Genomic DNA, 15,130 nt, shown 5'->3' on the forward strand with positions numbered 1-15,130 from the left:
CAGTGAAACTCTTTGGCAAGCAGGGCTTCAGCACCCCCGCCAGCTGCCACAATTTTGGAGGGGCCATGAGCCTAAAGTATGTGTGGGGGGGGAGGGGGGCAGACCCTCGAGGCTCCTGCCAGCTACGCCACTTCTTACACAGCTACTATTTTGTAAAGGCACATGCCATGTAAGTGGCAAAGGTGGAAATTCTACAAAAGGCGCTCGAAAATGGTGCTGAAAAAAATCAGCACTAAATGCTACTCTATAAAGGATGTGTGACCTATATAGAACAGCGCATAGTGACAATTCCCGCACCCTGACTTTGGGCATCAGAATTACACCTGCTGGTGTAAATCCCGGCACCCAAGTTAGGCACGCTGAGCTAGTATTCTATAACTGCATGTGCAATTTTTCAGAATGCCCCTGACCCGCCCATGCCCCTTCCATGGTCACGCCCCTTTTCAGATGCACGCTATGGGAGTAGCTCAGATACATGTGCATATTTTAATGGGTGTCAATCAGCACTCAATTACTGATGTTATTCAAATGAATTGCACACAAATCTGGGTGGCATATATGGAATGTGGGGGATAGTGAATAAATGCAAAGGGGCGTTCACGGGGGAGAAGCATGGGCGAGGCTGCCACTTACATGCACAACTTAGACAATACTGGAAGTTACGTGCACCCTTGCAGCATTTAGGCATCTGCAATTACACCAGAACTGTGGCTTGCGTAAATGTGAACACGTAAATGTAAGCCGCCTCAATATTTAAAACCATTTAACTGGCCCAGGAGCCGTTCCTGGCCGGTTAAATGACACTTAACTGGCTGTCTGGCAATATTCAGCATGACATCGCCGGTTATCTCCCTCCAAATACTGCCAGTTAGTGTTTACCCCGGGATTCTAAGTATTGTGCCTTAATTACCACGAAGAAATCGAAGTGTATTCTATAACACTACATTTAATGTAATTGGTTAACTAGCTAATAAGCGCTGTCATTTGGATGTTAACAAGCAATTATCAGCACTAATTAGCATTAAGATTTATGCATAGAACTCGCTAAGCGTATTCTGTAACGTGGTGTGCATAAATTCTATGTTGCGTAGTTGAAAAGGGGGCATGGGCATGGGCAGGGTGTGGGCATTTCTAAAATCTATACATGCTGTTATAGAATACAGTAGGCAAAAGTAGAGGCTGACCAAAGACGAATCACCACTGGAGATATGAATCCAACAGTCTTTATTGTTGTACTTAAAAAGAAGGACCCGACAAGGGCCGTGTTTCGACACACACAAGCGTCTACATCAGGGGTCAAACAGTAAACTCAAGATCGAAGCACAGGACCGCAGCCCTGCTCGTGTCTAAAGCTGTAGACCTTACCCTCTACTTTTGCCTACTGTGTTTCGTCATCGTAGAGGATTTTCCTGTCTTGTATTTTGTTATAGAATACATCCACTCTGTGCCTAATTTAGGCATCGGCATTTATGCCAAGTAAAACGCTACACAAAAGACCAACTAAATATGGTCATGTGGAGAGGTGCTTGGCGTAATTCTATATACTGCGTGGAAATTTAAGCCTATTCTATAAAATTTAGGTATACTTTAGAGAATACACCTAGGCATATTTTTTTCCACGCTGAAGTTTCAGGTGCCTTTAATGGATAACCGGTTATATCGCGTGATGTAACCAGCTAGCCACTAACATTCAGCGCATTACTGGCTAAGGGGCCCTTTTACTAAGGCGCGCTGAAAAAATGGCTTGCACTGGTGTAGGCATGAGTTTTGGATGTACGCAGGTCCATTTTTTAGCACACCTGCAAAAAAAAAGGCCTTTTTGTGTGGCCGAAAATGGACATGCGGCAAAATTTAAATCGGCACAAGTCCATTTTCTGCATGAGACCTTACCGCCCCCTATTGACTTAGCGGTAAGGTCTCACGTGTTAACCAGGCAGTAATCGTCAGCACAAGTACACTACTGCCAGGTAAGTGCCATGCGGTAGAAAAGTTTTGCACAAACATCAAAAATGGAATTATCGCCCGGGGCACGCGGTAACTGGGTGGTACTTCCAATTTGACATGCGTTGTACATGCGCAGGTGCCTACATGACTTAGTAAAATGGGCCCCTAAGTTTGATGGCCAAATTAGGCCACCGAAATAGCAGGTATATCTTTGGCTGGTATTAACTTAACCGGCCAGCACTGAATATTAGCTCAGTAGCAGCCACAGGAGGCAGCCCAGCTAACTCTCATGGTCGAAATATCAAGCCCAAGTTAAGCAGATACTGGGCTGTGCTAGTATTCTATAATGGAATCTGGGCAGCCAGACACCATTACGGAAAGACTCACCATGCAGCAACGATGAACCTAAAACCATGGACTTCATTCATGTTTAAGCTGGGGCCACTTTGGATTCTAATGAGCTGAAGGAGAGCCACCAAATATCTTCCCATGCAGGGCCATGACACTGCTGACTAGTCTAGGTCAATGACATCCGTCCCCACCAGCCCACCTTCAAACTTCATGGGGGGGGGGGGGGGGGTATCCTCAAGGTTGGGAGCATTTCTCAAATGTGTTCTGTTTTGCAAATTGAAAAATGCTTTATCCTTAAAGCATGCGGCTCTTCCCCCATCCCTTTCCCTCTTTCTGACCTGAGCCTGGGTAGAGAGGCAGAAAAAAGCCAGAAAGACAATGGGGGCCGCCCCAGAGGTTTCCAGGGGCTGCCATTGGCCTCTGGGCCTTGCACTGAAGAAGACTGACCTAAAAGGAGTTGCACACATAAAATTGTCGCATGATTCCATCCAAAATTTACAGGTAAGGGACTTTTGTATTTGACTGCTATCGCTACATGTACAAGTCTCTTTGAATATTGATCTGGTAGTGTCTAGCTATGCAGAAGTGTAGGAAAAACTGAGGCTTAGGCTCACTTACAAGGCCCAGTCCACTGCAATTATTAAAGTGATGTCATCGGTAGGCAGGCCAACGGAGGTCAGCACAATGACCATCGTTACCAGGCCAGCTTGTGGGATCCCTGCTGCACCGATACTGGCCGCGGTTGCTGTGATACTTAGAACAGAAAGAAAAAAGGACACAAATGAACAAAAGAGAAACCCTTACCAAATGGCTACATAGTTATATAAAAATCTTTCTCAGTACAGTTTTGAAAAGACCACTGGTAGTATGGGCATTGAGTTAGTTAGGGGAACACCATATCAGCCTTGTACTCTGTGGCAGTTTGGTGCCAGCACTGGAGGAAATGAGGTTTTAGAAAGAATTTTCCTCCTTCCTCATAACATAAGAGTATCAATACTGGGTCAGACCAATAACCATCTAGCCCAGTATCCTGCTTCCAACAGTGGGCAATCCAGGTCACAAGCACCTGGCAGAAACCCAAATAGTAGCAACATTCCATGCTACCAATCCCAGGGCAAACAGTGGCTTCCCCATGTCTGTCTCAATAACAGATTATGGACTTTTCCTCCAGGAACTTGTCCAAACCTTTTGTAAACCCAGGTGCGCTAACTGCTGTTACTACATCTTCCGACACAGAGTTCCAGAGCTTAACTGTTTGTTGAGTGGAAAAATATTTCCTCCTATTTGTTTTACAAGTATTTCCATGTAACTTCCTTGAGTGTCCCCTAGTCTTTGTACTTTTGGAACGAGTAAAAATCGATCTTCTTCTACTCGTTATACACCACTCAGGATTCTGTAGACCTCAATCATATCCGCCAATTTTCAGCGCATCGCTGGCTAAGTTTCGTGGTCAAATCTGGCTGCGTGATTAGCTGGAATATCTTTGGCTGATTCAAACTTAACCAGCCAGCGCTGAAGATCGGTTTGTCCGGTTAAGTTCAAACCGCCCAAACATAAACCGCATATTCAATGCTAGTCATCAGAAATGGCCCAGCATTGAATATCCGAGCTCAGCACTGACCGTGGGAGGCAGCATATGTACTAATGGTCATAACTGTAAATGGAGACGTGCCAATTTGGGTTTACGCTATCATTTCTATAGCAGCATCTTGTATTAGAAATGCAATCGTAGACCTGGTGCAAGGCATTGGCTCACCTAACTGTTAGGACATAAGTACATATGTATTGCCACACTGGGGCAGACCGAAGGTCCATCAAGCCCGGCATCCTGTTTCCAACAGTGGCCAGTCCAGGTCACAAATACCTGGCAAGATCCTGAAAAAGTTAAATACATTTTATGCTGCGTATCCCAGAAATAGGCAGTGGATTTTCCCCAAGTCAATTTAATAATGGTCTATGGATTTTTCCTTTAGGAAGCCAGCCAGACCTTTTTTAAACCCCGCTAAGCTGATCGCCTTTACCACATTCTCTGGCAACGAATTCCAGAGTTTAATTGCACGTTGAGTGAAGAAAACGTTTCTCTGATTCATTTTAAATTTACTACTTTGTAGCTTCATCGCATGCCCCCTATTCCTAGTATTTTTGGAAAGAGTAAACAAACAATTCACGTCTACCACTCCACTCATTATTTTATAGACCTCTATCAAATCTCCCCTCAGCCGTCTATTCTCCATGCTGAAGAGCCCTAGCCGCTCAGCCTTTCCTCATAGGGAAGTCGTCCCATCCCCTTTATCATTTTCATCGCCCTTCTCTGTACCTTTTCTAATTCCACATGGAATGTTGCTGTTACTACTATTTGAGATTCTGGAATGTTGCTACTATTTGAAGATTCTACATGGAATGTTAATGTTGCTATTTCACTAGCAACATTCCATGTAGAAGCCTGCCCTTGCAGATCAGCAATGCGGCCGCGCAGGCTTCTGTTTCTGTGAGTCTGATGTCCTGCACGTATGTGCAGGACGTCAGAGTCACAGAAACAGAAGCCTGCGTGGCCACGTTGCTGATCGGCAAGGGCAGGCTTCGACATGGAATATTGCTAGTGGAGGAGTAGCCTAGTGGTTAGAGCAGTGGACTTTGATCCTGGGGAACTGGGTTCAATTCCCAGTGCAGCTCCTTGTGACTCTGGGCAAGTCACTTAACCCTCCGTTGCCCCTGGTACAAAATAAGTACCTGAATATATGTAAACCACTTTGAATTGTAGCTGCAAAAACCTCAGAAAAGCGGTATATCAAGTCCCATTTCCCTTTCCCTATTTGAGGTTCTACATGGAATGTAGCTACTATTTGAGATTCTGGAATGTTGCTACTATTTGAAGATTCTACATGGAATGTTGCTACTATTGAGAGTCTGTTGCTACTATATAAGATTCTACATGGAATGTTAATGTTGCTATTCCACTAGCAACATTCCATGTAGAAGCCTGCCCTTGCAGATCAGCAACGCAGCCGCGCAGGCTTCTGTTTCTGTGAGTCTGACGTCCTGCATGTGCAGGACGTCAGACTCACAGAAGCAGAAGCCTGCGTGGCCACATTGGTGATCTGAAAGGGCTGACTTCTACATGGATGCTAGTGGAATAGCAACATTCCATGTAGAATCTCCAACAGTGGAGGAGTGGCCTAGTGGTTAGGGTGGTGGACTTTGGTCCTGAGGAACTGAGTTCAATTCCCACTTCAGGCACAGGTAGCTCCTTGTGACTCTGGGTAAGTCACTTAACCCTCCATTGCCCCAGGTACAAATAAGTACCTGTATACAATATGTAAGCTACATTGAGCCTGCCATGAGTGGGAAAGTGTGGGGTACAAATGTAACAAAAATAAAAAATACATCCTGAAGACAAGGGGTTACCAGAACATGCACATGAGTTTAATGACTATTCATTATGGATATCTTAAAAAAAAAAAGAGCAGGATATCTTGAAAATGACAGGGTTTGACCATGCCAGGGTTAGGCAGAATGAAAGCTCTGACAGACTTTTTGCCTTCATGAAGCAGATTTCCAGCACTTTGCTTGTTGCAGTTTCTACCCAGCACAAGTGTTATGTTAATCATCTCCCAATTCTCTGCCGAGAACGCCCTTTAATTCCCCAAAGTGTTCTTTTGGCTGAAAAGGGAACAAATCTGCCTGCAAACGTACAACAGGATTGGTCCACGGTTGGTTGGTGTGTGTGTGTGGCCAGAGACAGGCTAGCAGCACTCAGCAAGCCAAAAAGAGATTGGCGCCTGGCCATATTTGAAATGCTTGAAGCAATAGCCTGATTCTATATTCCGTGCTAAGGCTGCACTGGGAAGGCGAGCGAACACAGGAAACTACTAACAATCTCTTGGAATAGTAGACCACTATGTGACAAGTGAGATAAAACACGCAGAGTAAGTACAAAGACTAAGCCATTCCTTGCAGTTTGTGTGTAATCCTCCAAAGGATTGACTCACCCACGCTGGAGGTCTGAAGGACGCCATGTGTTTGCATGCCAGGGTAAGCACCATTGTTAGAGCCTAATAATACAGGGTGATTTTAACAAATGCTACCACTTCTAAGGGCTGTTGTCGTTCCCACTTTCAGCAATGGAACTTTGCTTAAATAGCTCCTAGATTAAGAACAGCCCAGTGTCATAGGGCTGGAGTGTGGAAGGCCGTCTACGACTCCGCAACAGCTGTCTAATGAATGCATCGAGATTTGTTCTGGCACGGAACCAAAAGGTTGACAACTTGTCAAACGTATTGTAAGGTCATCAAAACTGTATCCATAAGCAAAACAGAAGCAGACAATGAAAGACAAGAGTATCCGTGTCTGTGCCACTCTCAGGCCCTACCTCCCTTACAAAAGGCAGGAAGGAGTGGGCCACGGAGGGGGCCTGAGAACAGCAGGCACAATAATGTGGAATTCATCTCTGCTCTGGCCTAATTCTGCTGTTGCTCTCAGGACCAGCCACAACATAAACACAAAGATCTGCCATGCAGAAGGGATGGGGAGAAGGAAAGGAGAACTGTCCTGTTGCTGGGAGGCACAGGAGCCAGCTGTATGGGTGCAGTGGGTGCACCTCCAATAATTTGTCCTCGATCCAGGACAACATCTCAGCCTGTTCATCCGACATTGCTGCTTGGATGTCTCAACGCCATCTAAAGCTCAACATGTCCAAAACTGAACTTCTCATTTTTCCCCCTAAATCCACCTCCCCTCTTCCCCCTTTCTCTATCTCTGTTAATGGCTCTCACATCCTCCCTGTCTCCTCGGCTTGTAACCTTGGAGTCATCTTTGATTCCTCTCTCTCCTTCTCTGCGCATATTCAACAGATCGCCAAAACCTGTCGTTTCTTTATCTACAATATTAGCAAAATTCACCCCTTCCTTTCTGAATACGCTGCCAGAACCCTTATCCACACCCTTGTCACCTCTCGCTTGGACTATTGCAATTTACTTCTCTCTGGTCTTCCGCTCAGCCATCTCTCTCCTCTCCAATCTGTCCAAAATTCTGCGGCATGACTTATTTTCTGCCAGAATCGTTATACCCACACTAGCCCACTCCTCAAGTCACTTCACTGGCCCCCTGTCCGCTTCCGCATTCAATTTAAACTTCTCGTACTGACCTTTAAATGCATCCACTCTGCAGGCCCCATTACCTCGCCGCTCTCATCTCTCCCTACATTCCTCCCCGTGAACGCCGCTCACTGGACAAATCTCTCTTGTCGTCCCCCTTCTCCTCCACTGCTAACTCCAGGCTTCGCTCCTTTTCTCTCGCGGCACCTTATGCCTGGAATAGACTTCCTGGACCTATATGTCTAGCTCCATCTCTACCTGTTTTCAAATCTATGCTGAAAACCCACCTTCCTTAGCGTCCCTCCGGACCGGACCAGGATTGGACTGATGGGTTGTGCTCGCCTACCAGCAGGTGGAGACTGAGGAAAAAACTCTGACTCTAGAGAGCCAATAGGAGCCCTGGCCATGTGACCTTAGCCCCAGTATTTTCTCAGTCTCCCAGCAGGTAGGAAGTGAGCCCATTAGTCTCTCTCCTTTTCTCTTTAGATATTACAGATATTTGTGATAATTCTTCTGTGCCTGGAATCTTATTTAGAGGCTTGACAGGGTTTCCTTTCTCTTCTTTCTTTGACAGCCTCGGGGGTGTTAAACTCGGGTGTCTCGAGTCCACCCCCCTTCCTCCCCATCTCCCTGGCTTAGCAGGGAAGGGCCGTCCCTTTCTCTGGAAAGGTGTACCGTCTTTGGGAGAGGCAGCCACTTTTAACAGGTAGCTGCTTTAAAAGAATTAAATCAAATAAAAGGAAATTCAAAGAAGCAGCCTTTCTTTCCCCAGACTTCTAACGAGCAGGCAGCTCCAGTGTTTTATTATGATTGAGGGGTTATTAAAAAAAAAAAAAAAACAGAAGAAAATAATTCAGTGTCTGTGACTTTAAACAGCGATTTTTCTCGTCAGATTTAATTTCCTCCATTTTCTTGCGTTTTGGCAGCGGCAGTTTAAAGAAATGAAAAAAAAAAAAAAAAAGAAAGGTGCGAACTGCATAAGCGCGGCCACCTGTTTTTTCTGATATGGCTTAAAAGTTCAAACAGCTGCTGTCGGTCAGGCGCAGTTCACGCAGCCGGAACGTGTAAATTTTGCTCTCCCTTCAAGGTTTCTTCGGGTCCGGTGCTGCCTCCAGTTTTTTCGGGGCCTTTTTCGCCGGCTGTTGTTTCTTTGCCGTTCCACTGGGCTCCGCTTGTTCGGAGGTGTCGGGCGCGCTGTCGACGATCGCCACAGGGCCAGTGGAGTGAACGGCGGCCATTTTGTTTCTCCCTCCATCTTATCAGTCGGGGATCTCTCTGCTGAAGGTAAGGCTGCAGTTCATAGAGCAGTTCGGCTCCAAGATGTGTACACTTTTGTATGTGCTGAACGGCGTATTCTAAAAGGCTCTTCACGTTCGTTGCCGAAGAACGTGGTACGGGCGGTTAGCTTGACGGAGTTTAAAAAGGGGTTAGATATATTCCTAAAGGACAAGTCCATAGACCGCTATTAAATGGACTTGGAATCAGGGGCGTATCTGCGTGGGGCCTCAGGGGCCTGGGCCCCCGCAGATTTCGCCCTGGACCCCCCTACCGCTGCCAACCCTCCCCCTCCGTTGCTCGCCTACCTTCGCTGGCGGGGGACCCCAACCCCCGCCAGCCGAGGTCCGCGTCCTCCTGCCGCTGCCGGCTGCCTTTGGTCCTTTAATTCTTCCATTGAAGCTGGCGCCGACGAAAGTTTCTTTTGAGTCTGACGTCCTGCACGTACAACGTGCAACGTGCAGCGACGTCAGATTCAAAAGAAACTTTTTCGTCGGCGCCAGCTTCAATGGAAGAATGAAAGGACCAAAGGCAGCCGGCAGCGGCAGGAGGACGCGGACCTCGGCTGGCGGGGGTTGGGGTCCCCCGCCAGCGAAGGTAGGCGAGCAACGGAGGGGGAGGGTTAGCAATGGCAGCGGCTGGGGGGAGGGGGATCGGCAATGGCGGCGGCGGCGGCGGCGGCGGCGGGGGGGGGGGGGCTATAATGTGCCCCCCCTCTCTGGCCCTGGCCCCCCCTACCGCCGCAGTTCAGATACGCCCCTGCTTGGAATAATTTCGCATTTTTAGGTATAACTTGTCTGGAATGTTTTTACGTTTGGGGAGCGTGCCAGGTGCCCTTGACCTGGATTGGCCACTGTCGGTGACAGGATGCTGGGCTAGATGGACCTTTGGTCTTTCCCAGTATGGCACTACTTATGTACTTATGTACTTATTTGGTTGAAAGGGGGCTCCTTTCATATATGGATATATAACAAGCTTTTCTTCTTTTAAATTTCTATGTATCACGGGGCTGTTAACACTAGTTTTTTCTGGTGCTCAGTCATTTTTCATTGCCTGGTGGAAAATCTACATCTTATCATAATATCATAATTCATTTCAAGCATTTTCCTCAATAGCTGTAGTATTATACAGTGTTTTAAGAACTTTAGAAACTTTCTCTATAGGCATAGAGTAAATTTCTGTCTTTCTCATTCCCTGGTGAATAGAACTACATTGTCTAAGAGTCAATTGATTGGTACGTTGCAATTCTGACCATAATATCTTAGTTCCTTTCAAGCATTTTACTCCATGCGTATGATGTTATATAGTGTTTTAAGAACTTAACAGACACTCTCAATGGCTGTAGTGTTATACAGTGTTTTCTTTTTCCGACTTTAAGAAGCCTTCTCTAGAGGCATACAGTAGATTGTTCAGATGCCATGGGGATATATCAGCTCTTTCATATTCTCTGAGGGACAGTCCTGTCTACCAAGCTCCCAGTCACTCAGCTGCCTTAGCAGGCATGCTTTATTCATGTCTTCCCTTCTTTTCCAACTGCCTTGAAGCCTCTCATTTTTCATTTTAGCTTTCTTCTGGTTTTTACAGGACATATGGTCACTTAGAGAATAAAGTCATCCTTTCACTTAAAGATAGTGGACGGTCCTCAAACCATCTACTCGTGTTTGTCTCTACTCTATCAGTTCAGCATTAGCAGATTATAAACATCCTGGTTTGGTCCAGTATGCCTATACATACCATCTGCTATCTCTTCCTCTTCCTTAGAGACCTGATGTTATATCAAGCTTTCTTGAATTCAGATACAGTCTTGTCTACACTGCCTTCACCAAGTGGCTGTGGCACAACTTCACTTTTTTCGTTACAGGTAATTTCCAAGTTTGTCCTTTTTCATTTTCATTCTATGCGCCTTCACTCCAGAGTGTTCTTTCAATTGGAAGGGGATTCACTCACTTCCTGTGTATTTATACCATAGGTACATAAGTATGGTTATGCTGGGTAAGGCCTAAAGTCCATCAAGTCCAGCATTCATATCTAATGGGCATAGGTACATATGTTTTGCCATTCTGGGGAAGCTCAAATGTCCACCTTTCTACAGCCAGAACAGCATTAAAGAAAAGAAAAAAAAAAAAAACAAACCTCTCACGAGAGTATCGAACAGAAATCTCTGCTCCAAAAGCAAGGCTTTGCAGTAATTCTGCAAACTAACGCATACAATATTTGCCATGGCTGTTCACCACTAGAAACACCGGGGACCCTGGGCCTAGGTTCGGTGTTTTAACCTGAAACAAGCTCAACATTCATATCTATTGGGTGTGAGTCTGGTACTACTACTACTACTTAACATTTCTAGAGCGCTACTAGGGTTACGCAGCGCTGTACAAATTAACAAAGAAGGACGTTCCCTGCTCAAAGGAGCTTACAATCTACATCTCAGTGAGGGAGGACGCATGACCGTGGTACGTGGATTAGTGGTATGTGGATTAGGGAGATCCAAGAAATTACAGGCCGGTGAATCAGACGTTCATACTGGGACAATTTTTTTCTGTCTGGAGCGTACTACCATAGCTGGTGGACTCCTATATTCAGAACTTTCTATATTCAGAACTTACCCAACTATGGAACGCCATAGAGATAGGGTTGGAGTTTGTAGCCCTATTTAACTGGTGTCCTTGGTCACCCTTCCTCTTCTCCTCAGGATCCAGAGAATGGCTAGTTTTTTGCTTATGCATTAACCGGTCATTTTCAGCAGTACTCTCTCTTCCGTTCTTTTATAGATCTAAGAGGATGTTCATTGCGCTCTTAGGGTCATTTCATTCTTACCTAGACGACTGCCTAATTGGAGAAAGTCTTATCAGCAGAGTTCTCAGGTCACGCACCGGATGTTGCATTTCTTACAGTCTCTAGGTTGGGTGGTGATTGTAGCCAGGCCTCTCATTTGATCTCTCATCAGATATCTCTGATTTTCTCTTTGTTTAGTCAGGTTGGCGCACAGTCTTTTGTCTCCTCTGCAAACATTCCCAGTTTATATTTTTCTTGGTGACCTTGGGCCTTCGGCCATTTCCTCGCTCTATTCTGCAGAATGCAATTTTACTTTCTAATGCCCAAGAAGGAATTTTCCTTCATCCTATTGCGAATCTCAGGGTCATCAATCGCACTATTTAAGTGTCATCTAGTTATCTCAAGAACCTTAGTTCTGTCATTGGGATGCTTCGTGCAGTACACTTTTTGGCAGAAGTTTGTTTGTATATATATATTTTTTTTTTCTGGGGGACCTCAGCAATTCGTTTTACCTTCGGGTGAATTTTGTTTTCCCTACTGACAAGGCGGAGAGAGCTATGTTGGTCCTTGCCATGGCAATGGGTTATGTCATCCGCCAAGGAGGAGTTAAGAGTATACTCTTGAGTTTGTACTCATTTTTTCTTAGTTGTGTCACCCTGCATTTAGGTGAATGGACTCTCATTTTTTCAGTCTTACTTCCTCACTGCGACACTTCAGGGCTATCTCTTTTTGCCTTCAGGCTCACGAACATTTCTTGCTTCTTCCATTCAGCAACAGTCTTGACGGAGACAGGGACAGATGCCAATGTCCAGCAGGGGTTTTTCAGCCTTCTTTATGCGTTTCTTCCATCATCTCACTAGGTGTTTACGCAGAACCAAGGCACCCTTCTACATCCGGACCCCCAGTCACTCAAACTTATGGCGTGGTTACTGGGTCTGCAACATCTTTGATATTTTCGCAGGAAGTACTTCAAGTTTTAATTGCTTCCAGACAGAAATCTACATTAAAGTCCTATGAATCAAAGTGGCGACGGTTCACTCTGTGGTACTCCTCTCGCCACTTCATTCCACAAACAGTATCCATTTTGCATGTTTTGGAATATCTTCTGCATCTTGCGAAATCTTGTCTGTCTTACTCATCCATTAGAGTTCATTTGGCAGCTCTATCAGTGATGCACGATACTGTTGACAACCGCACGCTTATGCAGCATCCACTGTCAAAGCGGTTTCTTAAAGGAGTCCTGAACCTGTACCTCCCGCTTCGTCCACCAGCTAGGTGAACTAGGTGAACAGACTCTTAAAGTTCTGTTTTCTAGTAGCCATAACTTTTTCTATAAAGTTTTCCTCTTCAAGCAGTGTTTCCCAGTAGCCATTGCAGCAAGTAGATCTATGTGTGGAATACTTCTACGGTTGGTAACTTCTTTTCGGTCTGCTGTAGTTTAAAGTTTTCACCTTTCCCAATCGGTTTTTTCTTATTGGTTTTGTCCTTCTAGCCAGTAGGCGTAAAAGTTTTTCATTGTTTCTAACCCGCTATATCGCGAAGGATCAAGGAAATGAGAATGTCTATTTCTCTTCTCGCTGAGAGGGCAGTTCCACAGCGTATTACAACATATTCCACAACTTCAGAAGCGGGCTCTATTCTTACTATGGCGATTTTTGGTGCTCTCGGTGCACATTGGTAAGTTGGCAACTTAGTCCTAGTTTCATTTTATTTTGCTCATTGGGACACACTACATGTTAGTTGTCGCCAGGTGGCCTATGCAGCATGAACATTTCTCTGCAGTTTTCATAGTGTCCCTCCCTTCAGATTACTGCTTTGGTACTTCCCATCAGTCCAATCCTGGTCCGGTCCGGAGGGACGCTAAGGAAGGAGAAATTAGATCTTACCTGCTAATTTGCTTTCCTTTAGTCCCTCCGGACCGGACCAGGCCCCTCCCATGTTCTCTCTACTCTTTAGCTTCTTTTATTAAGTAGGAAGTGTATTCAGTAGGAAGTGTATTCATTCCTTTACGATTCGTGGAACAATACTATATATATACAGAACTTTACGTGGTCTATACCACTTCTCTGGTGGTTGCTGGTGAGCTCAATTGCTGGAATCTATCTATAAAACCTTAAATACGCCATACCACTTCTCTGGTGAGAGTTGTGGCTGAGCTCAGTTGCTGGAATATCTATAAAACCTTAAATATGATTTACCACTTTTCTGGTGAGAGTTGCTGGTAAGCTCAGTTGATGGAATATATATAAAATCTTAAGTGGGCCATACCACTTCTCTGGTGAGAGTTGCTGGTGAGCTATAAGACAAGTGAGCCATACCACTTCTCTGGTGAGAGTTGCGGGTGAGCTATATTATACGTGAGCCATACCACTTCTCTGGGGAGAGTTGCTGGTGAGCTATATTACATGTGAGCCATATCGCTTCTCTGGTGAGAGTTGCTGGTGAGCTATAGTACAAGTGAGCCATACCACTTCTCTAGTGAGAGTTGCTGGTGAGCTGTAATACATATCGGGCCATACCACTTCTCTGGTGAGAGTTGCTGGTGAGCTCTGATACTTGGCATTGCCGAGTGCTTTGTGGCTGCTAGGATTCCATACGGCACAGAAGGTCTTTCTTTCTTTCTTTCCTGCTTTGTTATTCAAATACTGAGGCTAAGGTCACATGGCCAGGGCTCCTATTGGCTCTCTAGAGTCAGAGTTTTTTCTCAGTCTCCACCTGCTGGTAGGCGAGCACAACCCATCAGTCCAATCCTGGTCCGGTCCGGAGGGACTAAAGGAAAGCAAATTAGCAGGTAAGATCTAATTTCTCCTTTTCACTGCTGCTTTTTAGCTCCCATTACTTCCCTCACCCATAACTGTCTTGTCTGTCTGTATTATTTAGATTGTAAGCTCTTTTGAGCAGGGACTATCTCTTTGAATCAGGTGTTTAGCGCTGCGTGCATCTGGTAGCGCTATACAAATGCTAATAATAATAATAATTGAGCAAACTCTTTGACTGTGTCCAGGAAGGGGTCATTTTGGTTGGGTTTAGCACCCTCAATCATTTTGAAAAGTTGGATCCTGTGCTGGCAGGGAGCGGTTGTATTTTTTTTTTTTTGTTATTGCTTTTTTTTGTTCGTTTTGTTTTGTTTTTGTTGGATGACTACCTGGGAGGCAGGAAGGGATTTTCTTTTCCACCAGAATGCTGATCTGATGTCCCTCCTGATTTCCCACATTGATCCCCAAACTCCCGTCCCCGGATCTAGTCATTCGCCGTAGCCTCCCCATCCAATCATTGCCCAACTCTGGTCCTCCTCATTCTGATACAAATTTGTTCAACCCCCTCCCTCCATTTTTCATTCAATCCCTCCTGACCCAGACCCCAACCACAGATGCCTTTCACCCATCCGAATACCCAAGAATCCTCCGGACTTACCCAGTGGAAGGGGGCAGGAGCAGTCTCCTTCCGCTCCTGCCCCTTTTGGCTTTGGGCGCAAAATGGTGCCCGTTGATCCCTTCCATATTTTTTCCATAAGGTGATTTCAGTTGAAACTTGGTAAATACTGTTAATCAGTTGTTTGGACCATCTGGGCATTTCTGAGATTGTGCATTCGCTCAATGAGTTTGTTGTCTAGAACCGTACTGGACCTGTTGGGTGTTCCTTTGAACTCATAGTCACATACAGCAACTGGCTTGTAGATTCACCCCAATGGT

General features: G+C 45.5%; 1 protein-coding gene across 3 annotated transcripts in view; it reads right to left on the reverse strand.

The window, feature by feature from the left end:
- Nucleotides 1-15,130, reverse strand: part of SLC1A7 (solute carrier family 1 member 7) — a 145,284-nt gene that overhangs the window by 5,103 nt on the left and 125,051 nt on the right. For all 3 annotated transcript variants that reach the window (XM_030205985.1, XM_030205988.1, XM_030205987.1), the window contains exon 9: nt 2,914-3,048. In XM_030205985.1, the coding sequence (XP_030061845.1) occupies nt 2,914-3,048 (135 nt within the window). The remainder of the gene's footprint in view (nt 1-2,913; nt 3,049-15,130) is intronic.

The sequence above is a fragment of the Microcaecilia unicolor genome, chromosome 6 (assembly GCF_901765095.1).
Source record: "Microcaecilia unicolor chromosome 6, aMicUni1.1, whole genome shotgun sequence".
NCBI classification, from domain to species: domain Eukaryota; kingdom Metazoa; phylum Chordata; class Amphibia; order Gymnophiona; family Siphonopidae; genus Microcaecilia; species Microcaecilia unicolor.